The sequence below is a fragment of the Spinacia oleracea genome, chromosome 2, assembly GCF_020520425.1.
Source record: "Spinacia oleracea cultivar Varoflay chromosome 2, BTI_SOV_V1, whole genome shotgun sequence".
NCBI lineage: Eukaryota > Viridiplantae > Streptophyta > Magnoliopsida > Caryophyllales > Amaranthaceae > Spinacia > Spinacia oleracea.
The window spans coordinates 26271091-26282274 of record NC_079488.1 but is presented as its reverse complement, the minus strand read 5'-3'; the positions used below and the strand labels follow the sequence as shown (position 1 = coordinate 26282274).

Sequence of the window (11184 nt, the reverse complement as noted above, 5' to 3'; positions counted from 1 at the left end):
ACTAGTACATGTACATTGAAATCGTTCTCAATGTTCATTAGATTTTCAATAAATATTCAACATGGTGCACAATGAGCACTGTGCACCCAGGTGTATAATCCAAATTGCGCTAATTAATGTGCATTGAGATTCCTCTGTTTTTTTTTTTATTTAAACAAGACAAATTACGTTTATTTATGATATTTTCACTTTTATCAAAATTCTGATATTGGAAAAATGGTTTTAATGTCCCAATGGAAAAGTGTGAGAGATTAAATGACCAAATGAATTTAATTGGTTAAAATAATAATTGGACACAAATTTTGATAGAATATTAAAGAATTTATGTGATAATATAAAAGGAAATGTAAAGAAAATTTTGGGAAACCCAAAAAGGAAAACGTAAAGAACAAAAAGAGACGGAAGAAGTACTATATTCCCTTTTCAATGTACTATATTCAACTTTTCTTAAAATCCGTCAAAATAATCAAACAAAACTATAAAAATGAAACAGATGAAATAATTTTTAAACATTTTAAAATAACTTTACATCGCCCTACAATATCTAGGGAGTATTGTACAACAACCTCCCAACCACTTGTAAGTGAAGAGGATCCTTTGATTAAACAATTGGGTAAGACTAAGATCGGCGTGAGTGTTTGGAGTCGTGCACCAACCTTAAATGAAATTTTGTGAATTTTAAAAACTACTTCGTTTGTTTCTTTCTACTTGCAACACTTTGCTTTTTGTATTATTCACATACTCTACTTTGTATACCTGAAAAAAAACATATTCATGTGAAATCTTGTTTTTTTTTTTTTTTTTTCTGGTACAAATGAGCCAGACATCTTTCACCCATTCGCTCAAATCTTGCTGATATGTTTTTCAATTTGGTAATTTCAACCTCTAATATTAAGTACAAACTTTTATATAAGTTGGTCTTACACAAAAGACCGCCTTGGTGTCGTATAAATTACGCAATGGAGCACTGTAACTAATTAGTTAAACACTGTAACTAATTAGTTAAGCACTGAATTGAAACTAATTAGTTAATAGTGAAACTAATTAATTAAACAGTGAAACTAAATAGTTAAGCAATAGAACCAATTAGTTAACCAATCAAAGCGGTCTTTTCGATAAGTCAGTCATTTTGGCAAGGCGGTCTTCACAAAAGTTGCCGTATTAAAAATATTGTTACAACTGATCTTAGCGGGGTTGAGGATTACAAATGGGGAAAGGAGATTTGAAAATTAGACTCATGATACACAGACCATCAATTTTAACCACTAGGTCAACGGGGAAGGGGCACTTCGAAGCACAATGCCCATTACAATTAGTTTGCAATCAAATATTAAAATAAAGGTATTTGCTATTTCTATCATTCTTCGGTTCTTCCACATATCATGATCTAGTATTATAACCTACTTGGACAACCCCATGAAAAATTTAAAACATCATTGAAAATATCAAGAAAACTCTCACTTTTTTTTGAAGAATAGGATATCAAATACTACAAAGAAGCAAATCGAGCAGCATTGCAGCAAATTGAATTACAAATGTTCCGACACTTGTAATGGTTCTTAGTTACTTTCAATTTTAGATAGTGATTTCTTACGAACATAGGGACTCTTAATGTACTTTTCTACTTGCCTTTCAAAACAAAACAAAAATTGATCCACTGCTACACTATATGAGGCTATGAACCATGCCCGTACAAATTAATTACAAGGAAACATGCTTATACAAAGGAGATATATAAGGGGTTTCTAGCTCGTGGTTCTTTCCTTTTCCCCTTTCAAACTATACAAAATGACCGTGTATACATGACCAGTTGCAAACCTTATTATGCTCGCCAATATTCAAGGAATTGCTTTCATAGCATGCATCGGTACCTTCGCTCCCTGTTTCTGTTAAGAAGTTGCAAAAACCTACGAGTATGGCCCTGTTTTGTTAGATTTAGCGACAAAATAAGCGCAGATAAGTAGAAAATAAGCTCTACTACGCACACAACATAGAATTTTAGGACAAATTTTAAAGTCGAATAAAACAGAGCCTAAATTACCCCAAAGCCATGCGGTGATTGATTTCCCACTGTTATTTATCATAACTTTATAACCGCTCTGCAAGCTTGGGGAATTTCTGCAGCAGCCATGTAACACCTCTGATAGCAATCTGTAAATAATCATGTCAGAATAATTTCTTATAATGGCAACTAACTACATTGCTAACATTTTTGGATAAGGATCTTTTGCGCGAATGGATCCAAGCTATGTTACTTCGACACCTTGTTGGCCGGGAGAGTCGGTTTCGACATGACATGACATTTTTCAGCAGGTAGTGTCCGAGAAAGTGTTTGACACCCGTGTCGGCAAAAGGATACGAAATCAAGTGCCGATATCAAAAGAGAAGAAAAAAATAGAGCAAAAAAGTTTAACTTGTGATATCCAAGATAAAGATGAATCATCATCGGTGAATAGATTAATCTTACCAGATATTACCTGGACCAAAAAGCTCTAAAGTAAAAAAAAAAAAAAACTGAGAGTTAACTAAGTGCCCTCCTTTTTTTCTTTTCTTTCTTATTTTTACATATTAAACTAATAGGGGTAGGAATTTTCCGGCACTTTATATGATATGATAGCTATGTCTAAAGAACTAGTCAAGAATCAAGACACTGATTTGACTGTATCGCCGTGTCGGCAAAATTTTGCATCGGAGGTCGACACTCCAGCCACTGGTGTATGACACTTAAATCCGTTTCTGAGCAACATAGGATCCCAAGGGAGATCCATCTTTGCTCATAGAGTTTTCTATGTGTTAGTGAAATGAGATTCTGTGAAGAAGCCATTTAGGTTCTTTTAATTACTGGTGTTTTAACGAGATATTCAACGAAATTGTAGCATTTAAAATGCTGGAATACAAAGGTCAGGAGTTGCAGAGTGTTTCAAGTAATCTCAAAACTGAAGGTTTTGAAACATGAGCTTAAAGCTCTAGACACAAGGGGGCATGACACCTTGCAGGCAGAAAAATCAGAACAAAGCAGGAGTTATTGCAAATTCAAGATCAAATGCATAAATTCCGGGCAATGTGGAGATAAACAAAAATGAAAGGAAAGCTTATGATGCCTCGAGTATGCTCTAAATAACTATAATGCTTTACTGAAACAAAAAACTAAACTTCACTAGTTAAGGGAGGGTGATGAAAATTCAAAGCTCTTATATAACAGCATAAAGGCCAGAAAAGTGAGAAATGCTATAAATGGAATCCGTAATGAACAAGGGGAATGGGTGGAAACTCCTGCTGAAGTATCTAAAGCTTTTTATCAGAATTTACTAGGAGTAAGAATAGAGAACAGAACATAACAACTGTTTTGACAAACAAAGCGAATCAAGGGGAAACTCTTAGTGATGAAGATCTTTCTTTGCTCAACTGTAATTTCACCAGAAAGGATGTCAAAAGAGTTACGTTTGCCATTCCTGGAAATAAGGCGCCTGGATTAGATGGCTACAACAGTCATTTTTTCAAGGAGTTATGTGGCAAACTGTTGGGAACGACGTGGCTGATGCAATGATTACAGGTAAAATGCTTACTTAACTCAACATCACCACTGTAATCTTAGTGCCTAATACAGCAGGGGACTTTAGACCAATGGCATGTTGTTCTACTATATTACTATCTACAAGTGAATCACCAAGCTTCTCTGTGAAAAGCTAAATGATGTCCTTCCTGATATCATCAGCCCTACCAAAGGTGCTTTCATCACGAGAAGGAATATAATGCAAAATGTCTTACTGTGTCAAGATTTGGTGAAAAGGGTTGTCAAAAACAAGCGTGTTGTATTTAAAACTAGATTTAAGGAAAGCCTAAGATACAGCGGAATGGGGTTTCATAGAAGAGATGATGCGTGCCCTAGGGTTTCAGTAAGTATGGCGCTAGGAGGTTTCAAACTATTTTCTGAGACTAACGGGTTACATATTAATGCTAGCAAATCTGAAATCTATTGTACTGGGATGGAAAGTCATGAAATAAACAGGATAAATAGAGTTTTTGGGTTCAAGATAGGTATGCTCCCAATTAGATACCTGGGTTTGCCCATGAGCGCTTACAAAATTAAAGTTGCTGATTGTGAAGCCCTGGTTGATAAAATGTGTACAAGAGTATGAATTTGGAGCACTAAACACCTGTCATAAGAAGGAAGGCTTCAACTGGTTAATTCATTCCTAATGAGTGTTTGTGTTCACTAGAGTCAGATTTTTCTACTCCCAAAGACGGTTCAGCAGAAGATCAATAATGTTTTCTGGCATGGTGTTAGTAAGGGTAATAAACATGGTTACATGGTGTATTAAGAACATTCTACTTTGGAATCAAGCTGCAATAGGAAAGCATGTGTGGGCCTTGCGTAAAAGGTGTATAATCTGTGGGTTAAATGGGTGCATAATGTCTACATAAAAAATAAAAATTGGAAGCCTCCTCAACCTGAAGGTTCCTATGTTGGACAAAACAATACAGCAGATACAATACTTTGTAAAGTCTAGAGCATACCTTGTTTTAAATAGTACAGCCAGAAATATAGATAAAGATAGGCTTAATTCTTTGTAAGTAGCATTGTTTGTCATAGTTAGAAAGCTGGTGTATGTAGGAGACTTTGTTTAAGTCTCTACTATAGTTTTACAAGTGTCTAGGAATAGGGGGTCCTTCCTAGAAGGTTCGCTTTCCTTCTTTGCTTGTTTAGGTTGTAAATTCTTTTTGACAAAGTAATACAAAATTTTCTCTTGCTTATCCAAAAAAAAAAAAAAAAATGATTTGTTTGGTTGTCATGATATTAGGTCCACATAATGAAGGCAGGAAATTAGATCATTGAAAGAATAAATTAACTTACCAAAGCTGATTCTCCAGGTTTAACTGCAGGTTCCACGCTATCTCGAGCATAACTGTTTTAGACACAGAGAAACATTCACGTAAAGATTTGGAAGAGTTATCTTTCCTAGAAAGTAATGGTTTATCACTAAAAATAAGTAGAGAGTGGATAATAATGGCACAACTGACAACTATTATAAAGGTTACTTGCATTCGTATTTTGTAAAGTCATGTTCTATCAAATTACGTAATATAAGGAAATCTGACAATGTACTCCTAAATCTGGACAAGGAGATTAGATTCTTGACCAGAATAGACTCCATCCCATAGCAGAAAAGGAAAAAAGATTTCTAAAACCCCTGATTGTACCCAACAAACACTCACTGAAGCTTCTAAAATTTGAGAGCAGGCTTACAATTTCTTGAAAAGTTTTACTCGTGATGAGCAAAGCATGTTCAACAGGTGAGCAATCTTTTGACCCTATGAGAAGGTGAATATTTACTGTACAATGTAAGAAGATAGTCGAATTACAAAACAGAAAATTATAAGATACCTAACGAGATTCAGCAACGCACCCCTATTTCTGCCCCCCACCCCTTCTCTTCCTCGAGAGGAGAGGAACATCAACTATAGCAAATAAGTACCACGCCAGTTCAAATCATTATGTATACAATAATGAATATCCAGATTCCAGATAGTTGTATCCTGGAAAAATTGATACTTAGGTTCTGTTTTGTTCACCATATTTTCACTTATTTTAGTTAAAATAACTTCAGATAAGATAAGTTCCGGAAAAATAAGGGATACCCAAGTACAATTTATAACTAAAATAAGTTTTTATAAATTCTAATAAGTTCAGAAAAAATAAGTGAAAATCAGGTGAATAGAACGCAGCCTTACATTATTTGTCGAATACCATTTACTACCCTCAATTGATAAAAGCTGCAACCTTTGCTAAACGGAAAGGGGCGCCCATTCCATTCTGTATTTCTTCAGTCAGTTGCCATCAAAATATACCAAGGATAACATAGGAAGAGATTCAAATATTTTTTCTATTACCCAAATGCCATGTCACACCAACAGCAGATGAATCTTCCTCGGAGATAGCATCAATCACAAACTGCAAACTGGTGCTGACATAATCAGTAAACTTCCCGAAGAACTCCAGGATAGACTGTGGATACCCGAAAGTGAAATGTGAAGCTTCATAATGAAAAAAATATGAAAATAAGGTTGAGAATTGAGATAAAAGAGAAATAAAGGTCGTGATTTTTTCCTAGGGGGAGGATTGTTTTAACCCATAGATCATAATATTGCTATCAGCCTATCAGTGGTATACTAATAGGTGAGCAAGCACGCATAAAACTGACGACAGAAAAAGCACAATAGCTATCTCAGCAGTCAAGCTTAATGGACCTCTACGATTCAGTCTAGAACTAGAGCAAACTGTAAGATATGAGATTACCCACACTATTTTCAATCAGTACACATTCTAAAAGGGACTCAAAAATCCCAGGGTTCTTCAATTTCTGAACAAACTCCAAAGTTCAAAGGTAGAGAATTTATGTAATTAAGATGAATCTGCAGGTCACGCACACTGAAGATTATCAGAGCTTCTTCATTAGTCAAATGGACTGTGATAAGGTGAAACTTCATGGAATATGTAAAAGTGCTCCAGTCATACTCAAGACACACTAAAAATGGTCTAACCTTGCATTTCCATTATGAATCGACTCTTCGAAGGTCACTAGCCAGCTGAAAAGTGCAGAAGAGAAAGTTGATGTTTTTTGCATATTTTAAACATTCAAAATTGATTGTGAAGGGGATGGAAAGTTCGGAAGAAATATACAAGCCCACCAGTCCATTCCATCTATCAGTAGTAACCTTTCACCTTTATATTTGATGATTGAACAGGGATTATTTCTGAATTGCACTATGGTGAATGAAAAACACGTCTAAATAAATTATAATAGGAAAGTGAAGCAAAGAACTCGTTTAATGGGAAAGTGAAGAACACGTCTAAACAAGTTTAGTAGGCGCAAAGTGGAGCCACATCAAGCGCTAAAAGCAAAGGCGCAAAGGTATGCTGGCGGAATTATGATGGAGCTTGCAACCATTGATCCTAAGTCCCTAACACAAGTGTCACAGGGTATCTTCCATTTCCACAAGAAAGGAATCCCCCTTCCTTCACAGTCAACCTTATTCTTCCCAAAGTACTCCCTTATCTTTTTCGAGGAACACAAAAAACGTCCTTAAATTACTTAAATATGCCTTTTCAGCTCCAAGACTTTTCTACCACAACTACATGTCCACAGTTCAAACCCAATTCCATTTAGTATATGTCAAAACTAATTAACAAATTTCTTCTCTAAACCCCCACCTCCGAGAAAAAAGAAAGTGGGAATGTGCCAAAACCATGCTTTTGGCAAGTATTGAGTTGTCCTGCCCATAATAGTGTCGAAATTCTTCTTCTTCTTCTTTCAAGCCTTGGTCCCAAAAATGATTGGGATCGGCTAACATGAACCGTTCGATTCATGTCCAGAAGATGTGACTATGTTTTACGCTGGCAGCCACAAGCTTGCCTCAACCCTCCTCCTTTATCCGGGCTTGGGACCGGTTGTGGATGCCACAAAGTGACACTCAGAGGCAGCACAAATTATTAGGTACACCCGGTTGTACGTAGCTCTACGTGCAACCGGATCGTTTTGTATTTTTTAATCCCTCAAAAAAAGCACATTTTTCAGTTTAAAAGCACATTTTCAGTTTAAAAGCACATTTTTACAATTTTAATGCACATATGTTTTTCAAATATTATGATATTGAATATCGATCTTCTTCCAATTGGGAAAAAAACCTAAACTTAAAAGGTGAGCAACCAACATCGGTTTACATATCCTCTCAAATTATTCGCGCTCGTATATTCTTTTGTACTAACAATGTGTTCTTTTGAAATGTATCTGCTTTTAAGATATTTTACTTTAACCTGTAAAAATGTGCTTTAAACTCTGAAATTGTGCTTTTTAAGGGGTTAAAAACCAAAACTACCCGGTTGCATGTAGAGCTACGTACAACCGGGTGTACCTTTTACCAATTGCAGAGGCAGCGTTGTCCGCCCATAACAATGTCCTTACAATAAATTTTTCGGCTGACATAATTGTAGTACATACAAGAAACACCGCAGATTCAACACATTAACAATATCACAATATGATAAATTAGAATGGAGGTTCATTAGGTCTTGGTGTTCATTATGTCAATCTTATTATGAGTTGTATCTAATCGGTCTCCTCCTCGGATTCAGTTAATGGCATCCCTTCTGACTCATTTATCCCAACGAGGGGCATTCGGCAAGGCGATCCTCTTTCCCCTTATATTTTCATCATATGTATGGAGGTGTTGTCTTAAATGATTCATGAGTCGGTTGAGAAACTCCCTTGGACTCCTTTTAGCATGGGTAGAAAGCATGTCCCTATTTCTCATATCCTGTTTGGTTGATGATATTTTGTTGTTTGGAGAAACTTCAAGTGGATATTTCGGTCCTTAAGCATTTTCTGGATACTTTTTGTGAAATCTCAGGTCAAACAATAAGCATAGGCAAGAGTAGGGTTCTTTTCTCAAAAAATACCATCCCTAGTGATAGATCAATCTTCAATGATGCCTTGGAAATTCAAGAGGCAAATGATATTAACTCGTACTTGGGTTTCCAATCTCGGGTACTAGTTCCACCAAGGCCAAGGGTCAGTTTATTATGCATAAAACTGGCAGATTGTGTCTCATCTTCTCTATTCTCAACACGGTTCCCAATTATTATATGCAATGTCTCCTTTTGACTGAGTCTATCCTTAAATCCATTAATAGTTGTTTGGAAAAAAAAGTTGTTGAGAAAAGAGCGAGATAAGAGGGGCTTACATTTACTAAGTTGGGAAAAGATTGCGAAACCCAAAGAGGAGGGGGCTTAGGAATTAGGTGTGTTAGGGATTTGAATAGAGTGTATCCTCTCAAATGATGGTGGAGATTGATCCACCAAGAAGAGAACTTTGTTGTCTGGGTCTTAAAAGATAAATATTCAAAGTCCAATAGCATCTTTAAGAAGGATCTCACTTGTGGAAAGCCATGGGTCATGTTCAAGTCTGATATCTTGGAATTGGGAACGGTGTTAGTGTCAACTTGTGGGAGGGTAAGTGGGTTGGGGGGTCTTTTCTTCGTAACCTCATTCATGGGCCTTTATTCGAGTGTGAGATTGAGCTCTCTGTTAGTCATTGTATCCAAAATGGGAGGTGGGACTTTTCTTCTCTCTCTTTCTCTTTTCCCCCTTGTGTGAATCAGATTTGTGGTTCTGCCCCCCTCCATGAGCAACTAGAAACTCAAGATGATTTTGTTTTTCCAGAGTTTACTTTAAATGAAAAATTTAATTTTCAAAAAGCAATGGCTGATGTGCAAAACTCTATTCCAACTCTCGATTGCTCTTGGAAATGGATTTTGAAAACGGATACTCTTCCCAAAATTATAATTTTTCTATGGGTTGCTTTCCATGATAGACTTCCTCATAAGTGTGCTCTATTTGGGAGGCATATCTGCCCTTCTAATATTTGTGCTTGGTGTAATGAGGCTCCTGAGAACATCCTCCTTGTTCTTAGGGATTGTTATCAAGCGAAAGAAATTTTGCAACACCTCAGGGTTGATTATTCATTCTTCGAACCCCCTATTCAGTTTTAGCTTCACTCTAACCTCACTCAACCCACCCCCCCCCTCCTCATTTCACATTTCCGTACCTTGAAGAACTCGTTTTCCCTCGGTCCTATAGTCCATATGAAAAAGGAGAAACTCCTTTGTCTTTAACCAACACAAACCTCGACGGATAGGTGCATTTGGAAGCTCAAACACTCGCTTGGAAACACCACACTCCCTTACATTCCACAAGCAACCTCCCCACTTGGAAACCCCCCTACCAGTTGGCTCAAATTCAATTGTGAGCCCTCTTTTATAGATATGGAATCAGATGCTAGTATCGCAGGAATTGCTAGAGATCACCTTGGTGTATGGGTGCTTGGTTTTCTGCAGAAATGCTGCACTCAAACAACTCTTATGGGAAGCCATTTTCTCGCAGCTCTGCAGATTATTGAGGATAGGGGCTGGACTCGAGTGATTGTTAATTTGGATTCGCAACAAGCAATAACCAGAATTGTTCAAAAGGACACTATCAAGGATGCTAACTTCATTATTGTTAAACAATGCAGGGACCTCTTTATGCGGATGCATGAGATTAGGCTTGAGTTTAAGGCAAGGAACACTAACAAAGATGCTGCTTACAGATTAGCAAAAATGTGGAGAACTGATATCATAGCTACCTATAAATCTATAATTTATGTATTATTGAACAAGCCCCCGATTTTGTTTCGGATGTTTTGATCCATGAACTTTATCACTGTGATTTGCTGAACTTTTAATCTATTTGTTAAAGCTTACATAAAAATCAAAAAAAAATTAAAAAAATCTTACTCGCACTTGCACTATGAATCATTGTACTGATTATTATAATCACCAATTTAATTGAACAGAAAAATCAATCAAATAAATAAACTAATTCAAAAAATGTTACCTTCCGACCAACAAAGGGACGGAGAAAGACAAGATCCTCATAAACACAATCATCCGCAATTAAGGGCGCAACTGAGGAAAGATCATGACGGTTGACACCGCCATAGAAGTTTCTGACAACATCAGTTGCTGAAATCAATGGAGGAGAAGTATTATGATCAACAAATGAAACCGGCTGCAGAGACGCCGAGGGTTTAAAAGGAAGGTACGTTGTTTTGGGGAATGTTGTAGAAATTGGAGGAGGAGGAGGAGGAGAGAGAAAGTAGGGTGAAAATGAGAGGAGATGATGATGATGCTTTCTGGGTTTGAAGGGAAGGGGATGAGGTGAGTTGAGGAAGCAGTTGGTGTGAAGGAGTGACATTGTTTTACTACTTTTGATTTCTCAGGTCTGTGGGAGGAAGATGAATGTGTGTGGTACCGGTGGTCGTTAATGTAATACGTGTAACGTGGCGATTCTCCTCTATGCATAATTAACCACGGAGTAGTTTTTAGGTCGTATGATGTGGAGGAAGTATAAATCAATATCTGATACGTATTTTACAAATATATATCACCCACTAAACGATTAAATAGGGATGAAATAAATGTAAAAGGACAAAATTAATTTTTTTTGAAATGACATCCATTTTTTAAAAATGGATCGATTTTTGAAAAATGACATCTGTTCATTGAAAAATGGTACTTGTTTTAATTTTTGTCTTATATCTATTTTGTTGTTTAGTTGGATGATATATATATGTTGAAATATATATC

At 36.4% G+C, this 11184-nt stretch overlaps 1 protein-coding gene across 4 annotated transcripts; it reads right to left on the bottom strand.

Annotated features, from left to right (window-relative positions):
* Nucleotides 1-1487: 1487 nt before the first annotated feature.
* LOC110799657 (uncharacterized) lies at nucleotides 1488-10878 on the bottom strand. 4 transcript variants are annotated; one of them, XM_056836603.1, is made up of 7 exons: nucleotides 10433-10574; nucleotides 6544-6588; nucleotides 5893-5960; nucleotides 5734-5815; nucleotides 4856-4907; nucleotides 2042-2151; nucleotides 1488-1907 (listed from the first exon to the last, which is right to left on the bottom strand). In XM_056836603.1, exons 1-6 carry the CDS (start codon nucleotides 10483-10485, stop codon nucleotides 2089-2091), a joined length of 363 nt encoding a protein of 120 aa, XP_056692581.1. In that variant the 5' UTR covers nucleotides 10486-10574; the 3' UTR covers nucleotides 1488-1907; nucleotides 2042-2088. The 4 variants fall into 4 exon arrangements, with proteins under 4 accessions (XP_056692581.1, XP_056692580.1, XP_021860634.1 ...); XM_056836602.1 differs by lacking the exon at nucleotides 6544-6588 and having other exon boundaries at nucleotides 5893-5953; nucleotides 10433-10878; XM_022004942.2 differs by lacking the exon at nucleotides 6544-6588 and having other exon boundaries at nucleotides 1488-1921; nucleotides 5893-6007; nucleotides 10433-10877.
* Nucleotides 10879-11184: the final 306 nt, after the last annotated feature.

Excerpts from the sequence above, each read along its gene's own strand:
- LOC110799657 (XM_022004942.2), bottom strand. The coding sequence starts at position 10,792 with ATGTCACTCCTTCACACCAACTGCTTCCTCAACTCACCTCATCCCCTT. Across the intron at positions 6,008-10,432 it reads GTCCCTTTGTTGGTCGGAAG|TCTATCCTGGAGTTCTTCGG; the intron begins GTAACATTTTTT and ends GGGTATCCACAG. Across the intron at positions 4,908-5,733 it reads AATGGTATTCGACAAATAAT|TTATGCTCGAGATAGCGTGG; the intron begins GTAAGGCTGCGT and ends TGTCTAAAACAG.